Genomic DNA, 16,252 nt, shown 5'->3' on the forward strand with positions numbered 1-16,252 from the left:
AGGGAGAGCAGAAGCCGCAGGTGCGCTCCAGGTGAGGGCATCTGCCGGCCCCAGGCGAGAAAAAGCTTCCCACCCTGAACTGAAGCCAGCACAAACCAGGAAACAAAAAGAAATATTCAAGCTGTCCACGTCAGAGACTGCTAAGAAAACAGGCCAGGTTTCTTTATCATCAGGAAGCTACAGATCTGTTAGGTTTTGTTTGACCTCTTATCTGTAAGACTTTGCCTCTTACCGAAATGCCACCTCATGGTGCAGACGGGCTACTGTGCCTGTGCTTTCTCCTCTGGGCATTATGTGTCTCGCAGACTGCAGTGATTTCCCGCTGTTAGAAAGGTGGGGCTGCACTGCTGGGACATGGCACACACCTCTCCAGGCTGCTTTGCCATCTACACACCCAGGCTGGGTCTGCATGCCAGTTTATATGTGCTTTAAAAATGGGAATATACTGTTCAACTTAGTTTGACTGGCTTAGTTGTACTTGGTGACTGGAAGATAGCTGTCACTTTTATATGTGATTGGTATAATTACCTGGCCACCTATAGCAATTTTCTGGCTAGTGCCTTTGTTTCCTTGAAATGCAGAATAAGGAATGAAACCTATTACTGTATTACTGTATGCCACATATGTTATTTTTATTTTTATTTGTGAGAAGCATCAAACCCAATTAAAAAAAAAAAGAAAAAAAAATCCAGAGGACTGGTTTGAAGGGCGGATGCTGAGCAGGGGAAAGCACCGGGTGTGAGGGAGAGCAGAAGCCGCAGGTGCGCTCCAGGTGAGGGCATCTGCCGGCCCCAGGCGAGAAAAAGCTTCCCACCCTGAACTGAAGCCAGCACAAACCAGGAAACAAAAAGAAATATTCAAGCTGTCCACGTCAGAGACTGCTAAGAAAACAGGCAGGTCAGCTTGGTTAATCATTACCAAGACAGACTTTAGAGACGTTCACTGCTGCTCATATAACAGGATCCCATCTGAGACCAGCAAACACCCATCCCAAGCAGTAAGTGTTGAGAAGCCTCCCCTGCTTGGATGTTCTGACTTCATTGTTTTGCTGTGGGAGAAGCTGCTCTTCGGTCCCCAGTTGTTCCCGGAGCGCAGCCCAGCTGTTGTGTTGTTTTCCTGTTTTGAAGAGGAAGTGAGAAATTCCCTCCACGTGTGCTGCGGCACTTGGATACTAAGGTTTCGCTCCCGATTCAGGAGCTGCCTGTAATGAGCTCTCCGTGGGGCTTGGAGAGGAGTTTCCAGCTGTGCCAAGAGAATAGGTGGAAGCTGTGATCTCATTTTGCACCAGAGAAGGAGGGGGAGAAGAAATCCTGCAAGAAGCTAAAATGTTGATGGTGCAAAAATTGGCCTAAGGGTACCACCGGTGGGAAAAGCAAAAGAAAAGCAGAAGCAGAGGAAGGCCCAAGGGAACAGGATGGGAAACTTTTGTCGGAAGTACTGTGCCTGTTTGAAGCCCTTCATCCCGTGCTTATTCTTTAGGAAAGAAGGTGAGCAGGATGAGAAAGTCGGCCAAGTCTTTCACAACCCTGCTGTGGTAAGGAATAACTTCCAGGCAGGACAGAATGACAGAGACAATAAGATAAAAGAGAGACCTTTACCTCCGCTGCCAGAACAGCATCTGGTGAATATTTGCAAATTTGTGGCACTCTTTGACTATGAGGCTCGCACTGAGGACGACCTGAGCTTCCGAGCCGGGGATAAGCTTCAAGTGCTGGATGCACCCCATCAGGGCTGGTGGTACGCTAGGCTCCTACTGCCAACGGGGTCAGTTTATTCTCACCACAAGCTCCAGGGCTACGTCCCCGCCAACTACATAGCTGCTGACCAGAGCATCGAAGCTGAGCCGTGAGTAACCCACATAACGTACACCGCAGTCTCTTTTCAGTTAGGATAAGTGGTTTTGGGACAGGATGTTACAGCCTTTTCTCTGTTGAGTAGTACCCTGCCACAGCCAACCTCCAGTGCTCCTGCCAGTGATAGAGCTAGCTGGCGTGGGCAAGGAAAAAGCAGCATGGTCACATGAAAATCAATTACAAAAGGTAGAGTGTTGAGGGTTTTGGTTTTGGTTTAGATCATTTCCCTGTCTGATAAACCCTAATCACCTGTTTAAGAAGCATCTGGGAATATCAGGTTGGTTACCACTGTGATGATTTATTATTTCGATTTGAATAACTGAGCGTGTGTCAGATGCTTCCCAGAAAGTGGAATGACATGACCCTTTCCCCAAACAGCACTCAGTCTAAACAGCTGCAGTTATAAATTAACCAGAGTTTCAGGAAGTTACCCTTAAAACCTGTTACATCTTCTTAAAAATGATGGATGAGTCTTGAACAGGTAAGTTTTTTTTATGGTTTCCTCTATGTCATTTGTTTCTTCTTTGGAAGCAAATCTCTGCTCTCAGGACAAACTTAACTGGAGCAAAGGGCAAAAGGAGAGGATATAGCAACAGAATACAAATGGAATTTGTTAAACTTTCACAGAGTTTTAATTATGCAGACCATGTTTTTCTGCCCTTTCAAAACATGTTTCGTCTTATTTAATATTCTGAACTAAAGAAGAAATCCCATAAAATCAGTTACTTGGATGAGTAAGGTCTGAGTCAGCCTGGGACGCACAGTAACTTCTGTGTGTTGCAGTTAGAGGCAGAGTTTACTGAAATAGGTCTGACTGCAGTTCCAGAGGTATGTTTTGACCAAAATTATCAGTGTGGAAAGAGACAGCAGAAATGGCATTCATCATTAGTCTCAGAATTAATGATGACTTTAGAGGGATGATGTTGCAGCTTTTTAGTTAAATCTTATTTGGACCTGAAACATCATCTCTGATCTGATCTGCGCACTGTACTGCCTAGGGCAAGGAAAACTGGCTTAGATATGATTATGCCAGTCTTTTATCAGCTGTAGAATTTGTGCTAGAGGCATCTTAGGGCAACTGTAAGATTCTCCTCTAACCTGAAGACCTTAATTTCCGGACTCTCAGCAGCTGTTTCTGTTTCTGTATTCAGGCAGACAACCCTTTCAATGGCCATGTTCAAAAGAATTCTTCCAATTGCAGAAATTAAACTGCAGGGAAGGCATTTTCTGAACCACTAGAGAAATGGTGGTAGGCTCTAATTCAACTCATCTTGGCCTTTGCTCTCTCAAGAAGTAGTTTTATTACAAGTCATTGCAAGTCATCTGAGATTTCTGCTTGCTGTTAATACTTTGAAAGTAATTTTGCTCAGTTATACAACAAAGTCTCAGCTCTTAAGGTCCCTTTTATTTTTCTATACCTTCAGCATCAAATACAGAGTTAACTTTGCCAAAGTGTACTGTCGCATAACCTCTGTTTTTTTCTTGTTATACAAGCAATTTTATTTTACTTTTTATATACCTTTTTCCCTTTATTAATAAAGACAAAGTTTTGCCAAAAGATTTTTCTTTATAGATTGTTAGCAGAGGAAGAAATGGAGAGCTTTTACAGCTCAGATGAATCCAAAATGTTTGACAAGTTTGTACCAAAACTTATCCAGCTAAACAAGTTCTCTTTCCTCAGATTTTCCTCCTAAGGCGGGTGGCCTTAGGGACCTTCAAAAAAAAAAAGTATATCTAAGACTGCCTGCTGTCAGGCCACATAGATATGCTTTTGTATAGCCACAGACTAACTCAGGGTGTAAAGGACCTCTGAAGGACATTTGAACCAGTCATCCCAACACACACATGGTCAAAATAAAGTTATACCCATTTGCTTAGGGCCATTTCCCATTAAGCTTTTCACCCTCATGGTAAGGATTTTTTTTCCTTGTATCCAACTGGAATATTCCTTGCTGTAATTTCCTCCAAGACTTCTCTTTCACCCATCACCTATATTTCACACATCTGTTGCCAAAGTGATAAGAGCAACAGTAATGATGGTGTTTTAAAGAACTGACCCCTGTTTTTCCTAAACTAAAAGAATGAGGATGAAAAAAAATTATTTTAATGTCTCTTTAATTAAAATTCAGTGCTTTAATCATATTCTTGGCCTGAAATTTAAATTTAACTTCTTTCATCTTTGAATTTTGATTTTAATTAGCACTCTTCTTTGGTGTTGGCCAGTTGCTCATGGCCATGATATAGACATTTGTGGAAACGGGAAAAGATTTTATTGCATCCTTCCATCCTTTACACCAGTCCTTTATGGTCTGGAACTGGCAAAGAATGGAAGACTTACAATCTCTACCACATGTTCACCTGCCAAAATGCATATATATCATGCATTTGCAGTGTGTTGTTTATGCTTTGCCAGGCACAGCTAATTAGCAGCCTTTGAGCTAGTTAAAGGCACATCCCCTAGCACCAGCTTGCTTCTATATGTCTACAGAGACAATGGGAATTTTAGCTTATTTCTGGACTGATCTCCATTTTATTAGATCAAGCCAAACTGTCTAGACTGTTCTGGGAAACAGACTTGATTTGTGATAGGACTCTTGCGAAGCTTGGGGTGAAACCAAACTGGCCGTATTCTTTAGCAACTGATTTCAGCATGAGTGTGTATAATTTTTTTTTTTAAATTGACATTCATATGCATGCATGGATACTCCATAAATTCACTTAAATAAAGGGATAGAGGAACATGAAATAGTCTATACGTCATGGAATGACTTAGAGATGATAGGTCCACTATGTAATTTTAGCCAATATATGCTTGAAAGCTGCATGCAGAGCAGCCAAATTTCTTTTGCTAATCATTTCAGTTTTGAGTGTAACCTTCAAGATTATTAACAACAAAATATATCTATGCCTTTTTTTTTAATCAAGAATTTGACATGGTCTGTATTGTAGAGCCAGTTAGAGATCAGTAAGTCCATCTGGATCTGTGTTGTCTGTTCCAGCAGATGATAATGCCAGGTAATTGCTTGCTCTCTGCAAGTGCTGCCGCAGACCATTTTGTCTCGTCACTGAAGTGTCTGTGAATTTTTTCAGGGAAAAAGGCTTTTTTTCAACTTTTCCTTGGAAAAAAAGAGAATGAAGTAAAGTAAGAAGGGAAGTGAGAAACTTTTCTTTCTTGTCTTCATTTAGATAACAGTTTTTCTTACTGGAAGTCTCTTTGACTCCATCCAATATGACTGAGGTAGTGCTGATAAGGGGGATCAATAACTGGATGAAAGAATGGGAAGGATGTGCACTATCTTCAGTCTGGGGAAAACAAAAATTAAATACTATTTATAACAAAGGGAATTTTGGTGTATCCTTGGCTATCAGAATGTTCAAGAAGCACTGACAAAGAATGAGATTACTGTGTTGCTTTCCTCAGACCAAAGTTTATTGGTAGGAATTGTATGCTAAAGTTAAAGAGAGACTTTGTTTATATTATACTTTGCTAATATATTTATAAGTAACTTATACCAAAAGGCAAATAATTTGTGCATGATATCTCAAAAGAGGTTTCTCTTGCTTCCATCATTTGGCTGGACTGATCCCTTCCAGTGTGAATGACTTGGATGAAATCAGTAGCATTCTGTGTGAGTTGGAGACGGGGAAAAAATCATAAATCCATGGCTTGGGTTCTGCCTGATGCAGCACTGTAGTCTAGATATGTACTGCGTAAGATTAAGTACAAGAAATGCACACCTGCTACCACAAAGGCTGTTTTGGACAGACTGAGGAAACAAGGCCCTTCATTTTATATATTTACCAGTAAAGCATCTTCTTACTGCTGATCTTTTCTAGCACCTGCAGTACTCCTTGTGTAATAACAACCTGTCAGGGTGGAGGGATTGTGAAGGGATTGTGCCCAGTGTCTCGGGAGACAGGTGTGTGCTCCTGGCCCTTCCTGGGACAAGGGCTGGGACAGGGCAGCCAGGGAGTGGAAGCATTCACCTAGCAGACTGTACTCGTGCAGTGAACTTTCCCTTCATGAATAAATCTGTTACTGCAAAAATGTTATTTCACGTAATATCTAACCAAAAGAAGACGCAGACTACGCTAATGATAAATTAGCAACTGTAGGAACACTTGGTGCTTTTCTTCCCTCTGCATCACAGGCAGCAGTCAAAACCATGAGCCAGATAGATTTTTCATTTCTAAGGAAGTTTGAATGAGGTTGTATTTGCTGCATCCCATGACTTTGGAATGCTCTTCTTTCTGGGTTTAGACACGTAACATTTAGAAAACGGAAAGCAAAGAATGCATAATTTAGCTTGCATGTCCAACAAAGGATGATCAGAAAGAGTGATTCAACTAACACCAAAATTGGAATTAAAAGACATAAATTTCCTTGGCAAGGAGTGTGACCTTCCTATCTCTGTGCTCTTGTGTGATTGTTATTCTGTACTATAAACAGGAACCATAGTAACGCATTCACCTGCCCTTATTTTATTACTGCCAGTTGTTTTAACTAAACAAGGAAACCACATAGTGCAAATTGTTATGGGTAACAAATACGGCGCAGCTGTACAGTTAATTTTAATGAAGCAAAAATAAAAAAAAATATTCTTGTTTTCTAGAGGAAAGGTGGAGTATAGTTAAAGGGGGCTATCGTCTGCCATCCTGATGGACCTGTTGGATGTTTACTGAAAGTCAACTTAATTCCATATGTTCATGCCAACATTATTGACACAAGACTGCATTGCTAAGGGAAGTAAATTCACACAAATTCCTAGTAGATCAGGTCAAAAAAGATCACAGCAATTACTTTTAAGTTTTGCCAGTTGCAGAAACATTCCTTATTTCAGAGAGATTTCTTATATAGGTATTTCCCAGCTGGTGGAAACCAAGCCCCAGACCTAATCAATGAAACCTCACCAGTCAATTCCACAATGAGCTTTTTAAACAACCCTTTGAAAGCAGAAGTGACTTGTAGGTTATTTTTGTCAATCTCCATAATTCCTTCACCTTCTGTGACCTGACTCTGCTTTAACTATTTCATACATTGACTGAATCTGAGTTACTATATGTGAACAACGGCACGTCCCCTGGGCTGACCTGTTTCAGACTTTCTGCAAAGTCAGGCTTATGGGGTTTCTTTGGTTCACGTGGGTCATTTTTCAAAGAGGTATTTAGAGCCAATACATTGAGAGGCTCTTTTTAAAGTGAAACCTTAGATTCTGCTGAATACCTCAGAAAACTGAATGTAATCGCTGTGGTTTCTGTGCGCTTTCTCTCTGTCTCTTAATTCCTCTCTTTTACAGTACAAACTCCTGAGGACACCACCAGAATCAGCAGTAACCTTTGTAACAAAATGAACTTGTAAAAACTCTTCATTGCTAACATTACACAAAGTAATAGTAGGTTGTTCTCACATTCTTGGAACCTGTTAGTTAAGTACAAAAGCTATTCTCATATAGGTTTTGGTAGAAAAGGTTTTTTATTACCGTTTTTTTATTGTCAAAAATGTATTAATTATAAATCATTGAAATGGCTGTATGTGAACTCTTTTGAAATTCCATCTTTTCTTTCAGTGTACTTTAGGTATGTGGTTTTGTGTGTGCATGTGTGTGTATGCACACACAGAGCATAGAAAAAGTTTGTGAGTGATACTTTTAAGACCATGTAAAACAGTCCTGTGAGACAGAGTGTGTATTGAAAAGCCAGAAGATCATCCTTTTGATGTTTTTTGACCTTGTGTTCATAGCATCTAAAGTACCCTAAGTTTGGAACTGCTATGCATGTTTTGGAGTGCCTCTCTTGAATTTAAATGATTGAATACTACAAAAAGACCATGAATTTAATCACTTCTTTAGTTGTGGTTGAACATTCCAGTGCTGTCTTCAAACACATCTCAAACTTTGTCTTCATTTATGCTTATTTTTTAAATATGCAAAGGTACACAACACAAAACGAGATGGTTTCCAGAGTTGTGAAATGTCAGATTTTGTCAAGTACCAAGTAGTTTTTACGCATCCATGTGTATAACCATGTCCAGAAAATGTGTGTCTCTGCTCAGAAAGGTGGAAGGAATTGTGGCATTGTAGATGAACAATTCATGTAAGCTTGTTTAATTTAGGTCTCCGATTTTCTGGCAATGAGGTTTTCTAAATCTACTATTGTCTATTCAAATTCTGAGAAATGAAGAAATTTCTTCCTGCCTTGTCCTTTATTTGAAACTAGTGTGTACATTACACATTATAATCATTACATCCTAGTTTCCATTACCCTGTTGTGAAAGATTTGACAATGAATCTTGTGAAGACCAAAACCAGTACAGTTAAAACCTGCAAACACAGCCAGTTAGCTTTTCTTAGGGCACTGTGAAACCCAGGCGGCCTTTACAGTGCCTTTTAGAAAAACAAAGACGATATACTGATCAGAATAACTCAATAGTCCTGTCCAATGTTTTTCTTCAGACTCAGTAGGAATAAGCATTGTGTGTGCTAGCCTAGATTGGCTAGTTTTGAGCAATGTTTGCAAAAACATCCACCAGGTATCACACAATGGTTACTGTTCTCTCAATAGTTTTCTTTGATGGCTTTCTGCGCAGCACAATACAGAGCTGTGCAGAGCCGAGTGATCTCTGAGCAGGTTTAGAACTGAAAAATAGTAACCAACAGTTCAGCCAGGCTAAGAAGTCCTAAAGCTGGGCTGATTTTAAACAAACTAGGTCAGGTATCTCTGTGAAGAACTATTTTCTAACATGTAAAAAACACTGTTGGTTATAGAGGACTTTGGGGCTTTCTTTGTGTAGGATCATATCTGTATGGAAGAGATTAAGTCATAAAAATGTAAGAGATACCCTACAATGTCAAAATAATGGTCCCTCTAGCCCCGTTATTCTATTTCAGAAAGGATTTTATGAAAACTGCACCGGCCCATCCACTTTCTTTGATCTGTTCCCTTTGTACTTCACCAGAGGCTGGAACTGTTGTATAAGCAATGTCAGAGGGTACATCACTGCCATGTCTAATTACGGACCTATTATCGAGTCTGTTTAGCAAAAGCATAGGTGTTGACACTGCACAATTCTTTATTTCTGTCTGTAGGCAAAGACCAGGCTATTAGGAAAAAAACAGATTCATAGAGAAAATATGGTTGTTCAGTATTCAGATGTTTTTCTGTCATAAACTGTTTTGTTCAAGTTATGCAAGCAAAGTATGCATAACAAAGAAAGGATGCAATTTATTAGGTGATATTTTAAAAATGACAAAATATTATTACATGTTTATTACTGCATGTAAGTTGAAAAAACAATTTGCAGTGATTTTTCAATAGTACCATATGGGACATATTTGGAGACCCTTCTTGTGTTAGAACTTTATATATGAGAGATTAAACTTTAGTTAAGAAGTTTATTCTTCATTGGAGTTTTCTTAAATGTTAACACTCAGCTTTGCACCTCATAACTATGTAAAATAACCCATAAGAGTTAAAAGAAATTAGAATGGAAATCTACATCTTTGCAGTTTTCAGTTCTCCAGACATGCCTAGAATTGGTCTAGAATTAGCTTTTCAGAAGATCAAACAAAATATTGATCCTTAATGCATTCCTTTTCTTTACCACTTAAACCAAATAGAAATATAAATATCTATGGTTTTTTCTTTGCTGGTACACTAATCTTAATCAATGAAAACTGGAAAACCAAAACAGTGAATTAAATAATAAGCAATGATTCCAGAAAGGATTGCAGTAATTGACATTTTCATTACTTTGATGCAGGCTACTCTACTTTCTATAATATTTTACATTATAAATTTATCTGCAGTAACAGTAAACATTTTCCCTTAGCTTTCTCTCACTAAAGCAGATATATTGCTAGTTTAATTAATAACATTTTTATATATTTATAGCACAAACTATTTTGCAATACACTTTTTCAAACCTTGCTGCAAAAGAAGAGAAAAAAAGAAATTTGAGATTCACATGTAGGAATGAATATATCCCATAAATTTCAGGAATGATGAGAACTCGCAAACCTCAACCTTCCTTTTAAGACTACTGATCTTTTCAGTTAGTGGAAGTCTCTGTAAGGGTATATGGAAGGAGTCTCTGCTCCTCTAATGGTATATGGTGCAGAAACAAATCTGAGGGAAACGTGAGAAGGGAGATGGTGAAGAAAACAAGCCTGCTTAGTCACACTCACCGATAAGGGGTGAAGCACAGGAATATTTCTTTTTCAGGAAGATTATCTGAGGACCTTGCAATAAGGAAAATGGCAAACCTGACTGATTAAAGTTAACAAAGACAGTCATTAGAAATAATCTCAGTCAGCTGTACTAATTGATGGGCTATCAAGAAAAAACGGTAGAACTTGGACTTTCCAGCTGATAAGGATGCAAATCTAGGGTTCAGGATGTTGGAGGAGTTTGTGGGGCTATGTCAAGTTCCAGAATGGCAACTTCATAAGCGTGGAAAGATAAGTATTAGTTTTCTGAATACTTTCAAGGAAAGACAAGAGAAAATGAGATCTCATTCTTATTACAGAGCTAAAGTGTTTGAAAAATCAGTCAGAAACTTCCTTTGATGCTGACACACCTTTCTGATAGGGTGTTGTGGTCTCTTAGAAAATAAAACATTTGTGTGGGTCTTGGGCTGATAGTGCATATACTGATGTGGAGTTCAGTGTGATCCAGCTCTACTTCTGGAAGTCAAAGGTGTCTTTAGCGTGTTACCCTTCCATCTGTCACCCTGAAAAAGTGACCCGGAAAACTGGGAGTCCATTTGTACCCATGTGAAAGAACCATTCTGTCCTTTGGCTCAGGGTCACTGGGGGTGCCAAACTGTACAGTTCCTTTCCGAGTCCCCTTTGGGAGAGTGACCTGGTTGTTCTCCACTGAAAGTTGACCCGAGAGAGGGAATGATTCTACTTGGATTTCTGGCAACAGGCTGAGGAGGTATGTGTCCAAGTGAATGTCCAGGAGACAGCTCTGCGCAAAACGGATGGGGAGATCTGCTCTGCCACCAGCGTCCTGTGCAGGCAAGAGAGTCTTTTTGTTTCCAAGGGTTTCTCTATTACTTCTGTACTGAGGTGAGTTTCCCTGTGAGAAAAGAAAATAATTTCTCGGGAATGATTTTCTCAAGAAAATCAATTGAGTGCTTTTGGAAGCTGTAATGGTTTAAGTGAACATATGATGGAACGTTTTCTTGTCCCTTTGAGTTTCCCTTAATGTTAAATCAATTGATGTTATTAGTGTTCTCTGTACCATGCTAACATTAAGGCTACCTCAAGGTTTCAACTTTGTTCCTCAGTTATTATGAATAGCAGAGTTATTGCTACTTTTAGAGTATATTATGGCAGTATATCAGTACTTTTGTTCGTGTATGTGTTAACAAATGCATACAGGTACTAGCACTGATGCAAGATTTTACAACACTATTTGGAAGACTCTATGCAGCAGAAATAGGGTCTGAGGAACATATTTTAAGTTGCGGGTTTTTTTAAAAAGAGTTGATTATATGTCTGTATTTCGCAGCCAGCATCCCAAAGCAATGCCCATTAAAGCCAGTGGTAGTCTTTTATTGACTCAAATACAAGTTGTTTTAGAACAAGTTTTAAATGCAATGAGGTACGTATACAGGTAAAAAACCACTACTGGGAACAAACTTTGATTGGTTTTATTTCCTTAAATTGGAGAAATACCAGGGACTTAGGTAACTAAAACACCACAGAAAAAGTAATATAATATCACATTCATCTACGGTTTTTTTTTTTTTCTCATATAGAAGAACTTCAGAGCAGATTAAGTAATGCAGCGTGCAGTTGACCAATATTGTGGAGAATGAATGAAAACATTGAAATTAATTATGCAATAATGAAGCGGGGCCTCATAGGATGAGATTTATATATGGAGATTTCCTCAAATGAACTCGATCAGATTGTGATTTGGTTGCTGGTTTATTATCTTTTGTTCCTATTGTGCAGTGAAATTAGTATTGGGTGAGCTATGCTAATTTACAGAGCTCATCACTTGGCCTTGTAATACTGTTCCTACAGGAGAAATAGTCACTTCACAGTCATTAGTGAGTGCCAGGGTAGCCAAAGGTGCAATGGTTTGTCACCCTGAAGCACACTCACAGCAAATTCATTTCCATGTTTCCAGCACGGTCAACTGCTATTATCAACTATTGAAAAATTAGTGTAGTATTATGCATAATCTGTTATAACAGAATTGTACAACAGTATGGTTATGGACTACTGAAGTACTTACTAAAAAGGTTTATACACGATGTGTCATGGATTTTTTTAGACTAGTGCCCAAGTAATCTTTGTGTTTACGTTTTCAAGACAGTAAATTTGTTCTAGACTGTAAGAGGAAATGCCTACCTCTGTGGTGGGTTTTATCACACTTACTCACTGTTGAATGTTACCTTATCCAAACAATCCCACACAGTTACTTACTGTAAGAGTCCCTAAAGCCCTGGCAGGCCCTTACCGTAGGGCACAGTTTAGTATTTCTAACAAAAACAATGGAGTAACACAAACCAAAGACAATTCTTAGACCCAAACAGACTTTAGAGGCTTGGAGTCCTTTTTGACACCTCTGCTGCCCTCTTCTCAAGATAATAATCTCCTGCAGATTTTTCAGCTGGGCTCCCCCAGTGATCTGTTAGTGCAACCTGGGGCTCCTTTTGGGTCTCAGGTATATGTCTTTCTGGGCAGGTGGTATTTTCACACATTTACTGTGGTTACATTGCAGTCATTGTGATGGTGTGGAGTAAGCTACTCTTTAGTGTTAGAGTCAAGATTTCAGCAAATAGTAAAATTAAAACCATTTTTTAAAAAAGACACTATGCAAACTAAGTGTGGCAAATCTGGTCCTTGAGACTACAAGTATAAAGAATTTTTTCTAGCAATAACCTGCGATTTCCCATCTTGCTAAAAGGAAAAGGTAGCAAAGGTTCTGCCTAATTTTAGCAGTGGCTTATGTAGTTCAGTCCCAAAATGACTACCTTTATTGTTACAGTGGGATGTGTGTTCTCCACATTACTGTGCACATTGTATGTTCCAGCAAAATAGTGACTATGGTAAGTTAGAGACATAGGTTTAAATTGCCTCATTTTAATTAAAGATCCCTTGCTGTGTGGATGAATGTATCACTTGTGTCCTAGTGCTCTTGGTCATGATCAAAAAAGTATGGGAAGAGAAAAAGGAAAAATGGCACCCTCTTCCTGAAAGATAGATGCAGTGATGTTTCTCAAGAGTCTTTCATTTTAGTTTTGTATGAAATCAAAATATTTAATGTGGGCTGAAACAAAATGATGAGTATTACTTGGTTGTATTTTGTTTTCAGCTAACTTCATCCTTTCTGAAGCAAAATGAAAGAAAAAATGCTTATGTTTTACTGGAAACTCCATTTGAAAACAGAACTAAAAAATCCCTTAAATTTGAAAATTTTTCACATTTAGTACCTTCTCAAGTTAAACTATAATATGTTGTTTAGAAAATATATGAAAAGTGTAATGCATATTTAGAAATTACATGGAGAAGTGTAATTTAATTTTCTTTCTTTTTTTTTGCTCTCCTCCTTTATTACCTCCTATATTCTGCCATCTCACCGATAAAACTCTAATATAAATTTAGTATTTATGGAAAAACACCAACCAATTAGCTATAGTTTTTGGCAAGAACATTAGCAAAATGTTATCCAAAAGCCAAGGGTAAAATGGGATCTCTTATTTTCCAAACCTGTGTATTTCGCGTTGTAATGGTTATTTAGGGAAAAGTCACACTGTTGATCTTGAAATACGGAAAACGTGGTGGAACTTAGAGTGTGTTGCTACAGTCAGACTGTCACTTTCAAACATACCAGCAGACTTCAACATACGTACATTACGTACATAACATAAACTAATGCTGATCTGTTATTTTGAAAGATCTCTGCTGCTTACATAGTGTAGAAAGGAGCTTTTAGCTTTTCACAACTGTACACATATTCCCTGTTTTCCCTCGTGGAAAGAAAACCGGGGTTATCCCACTTATTGTGGAAAGACTTAAAAGCTCCGGGCCCCACACACAATGCGTGTGGATATTCTTTGTTATAGTTTGTGATAAGTTATTCAATAACAAGGATCTGAGCAATGCTCATGACTCGGATCTTTATGTATGAAGCACATCCATTGTGGCTGCCAAAGATTAAGTGTGCTGACCTACATAACCATCCCTGAAAACCTGAATTTCTAGTTTCACTTGGAGGAAACTAGTTTCTGATTATGGTAAATAAGTAATCAGAAGTGAGCTGTGTCACCATACATATACATTTTAAATGAGTTTTTGTGTCAAATGTTGTCAAAGTCAGGTACTTTCTGCAGTGTGTTAACATTTTAACTGATATTAACTGATTGTCTGACTCACTTATTGCTAATGGTACTTTGGTGAGTAAGGTTTAAACCGGCACATTTAGTGGTGATCTTGAGTCAATAAATATATGATGGAAATGAATATATTCTCTTGGCAAGTACAAACATGAGAATGGGAAAGGGGAAAGATGCGTAGAGAGAAATCCTTACAGTGAGATTTAGTCTGTGAAATTGGTTCAGGAGATATTCTGTGAAATTGTTTCCCCAAGAAGGACTGAAATTGCTGCCAAAGACACATGCCCTGCGGGAGCAGGATAAGCTGGAAACCAGCCTTTGCTGAGCAGGTGCAGCAGCTCAGGCAGCAGCAGGTTATAGCCCCTGGGCAATAAATGCAGTCCTTAGTTTTGTCTTGTCTTTATTTTCTCTTCATTGTTGCTTCTTAGCTCTGGCTTTCTCCCTTCTCTCCATCCATCTGCTTGATAATATTCTAGGGTCCTCTCTGCTTTGAATTTTTACTGTCCTGTTTTCTTCCTTCCTATGCATTCCTTTATCATTACCTTTACATTCCTTCCTCTTAAATTTTGTCCTTGTCCCAAGCATCCTTCAGTATCTGGTAGTAAATGCCAATGAGAGACAGACAGCATTAAAAACTGTCCCAGGCACGCCTGTAGAAGGAAGTAAGGAGGAAGGGCTCTGTTTCCAAAGCACCTGAAACCGGATCTTAGGTTTTCCAGCCTCTGTGCAGTGAGAGTCTGCAAGCCCTAGAGTAGTCCTGGACCTTTCACTATGTAGATTCTTGTGCCATATCTGGAAAGGCTTGTGGTTTTGAAAATGCTCTTGAAAGGAACCACATTTTCACCTTCATGGTTTAACCTGACTACAGATTTTTCTCGTTTTTGTGTTTGGCTTTTTTTTTTTTTTTTAATCCATCATTGGGTTCACTGTAGAGTATAAAGGGAAAATTGAAGCAGCCAGTGCTCATCTCCCATGTTCTCCTTCATGCACGCAGTTCATCATTTGTAAAGCACATCTGTTTCTTAACTATGTTATATCTGGAAGGCTTTCAACTTTGCAGTGATATTTCCTAATTTCTTGAAATGTCAGCTCTGGGAGAAATGATATTACCTCATTAGTCTTATAATTAAGGGAGCCTAATATTTTCTATCATAAGAGCTTGTTTAGTTGCTTGTAATTTTTCCAGGCTTTACCTGATGGATGTGAATTTTCCAGAGTTGGTACCTGGCACAAGCCGCCTCTTTCTCCTGGAAGTCAAAAAATGTGGCTCAGAACAATATGAGAAATCCTGTGTGCATGTACTTTGGAGGAAAAGCTTGGTATTTGAAAGGGGAGATTGCTGTATTAACAGTGTGTGCTTTTTTGGTATCTCAGAAAAAAATTGCTTTAAACTAACCAAGCCTATGAAAAATAAAATTGCACTTTATATGTGGTAACTGAAGAGATTCATTAGAATATGACAGCTGCATTCTATATTTCTGATATTTTGGGAAAACCCGGTGAGTGCTTGGAGCCTTCCCCTCAGCACGGAGGGGATGTGCTGGTGACGCCCTTGGTAAACTTCTCTCACTGCTTCTGCGCTGATGTTTACCCACAGCAGACTGCAAACCTGGCATGGATTAAAAGCTGGCTCAGCAGCCCTTTGTCCTGCAGGGATGATGGCAGTGAAGAGTGGCGCAGGAAAGCCTGTTCAGGTTCCCCTGTGCTGAGTAAGGGCAGTGATCACCGGATGGTCATGTGATGAAAGCAGTTGAATAAGACCTTGGAGAGTCTCTCTGTCTCTCTTTCTCTACCTCTTTAGCTTTCCATGCATCTCTCCTTGTCTTCTGTGACAAAGAAGTGAGCAGCTATTGATCTCTGAATAAACTGCTACATACTGTATGATGCTAAATTCCCTGAAAGGTAAGCCCTAGGCATTTCAAAGTTCACTGTAGAGTATAAAGGGAAAATTGAAGCAGCCAGTGCTCATCTCCCATGTTCTCCTTCATGCACGCAGTTCATCATTTGTAAAGCACATCTGTTTCTTAACTATGTTATATCTGGAAGG

At 39.0% G+C, this 16,252-nt stretch overlaps 1 protein-coding gene across 1 annotated transcript in view; it reads left to right on the forward strand.

Annotated features, from left to right (window-relative positions):
* The first annotated feature begins 937 nt into the window (after positions 1-937).
* The window catches only part of FRK (fyn-related Src family tyrosine kinase), a 51,004-nt gene continuing 35,689 nt past the window's right edge, over positions 938-16,252 (forward strand). The window contains exon 1 of the mRNA XM_014964789.1: positions 938-1,845. Within this exon, the coding sequence (XP_014820275.1) occupies positions 1,415-1,845 (431 nt within the window). The 5' untranslated portion in view covers positions 938-1,414. The remainder of the gene's footprint in view (positions 1,846-16,252) is intronic.

The sequence above is a fragment of the Calidris pugnax genome, unplaced genomic scaffold, assembly GCF_001431845.1.
Source record: "Calidris pugnax isolate Ruff unplaced genomic scaffold, ASM143184v1 scaffold219, whole genome shotgun sequence".
In the NCBI taxonomy this organism is placed as follows: Eukaryota; Metazoa; Chordata; class Aves; order Charadriiformes; family Scolopacidae; genus Calidris; species Calidris pugnax.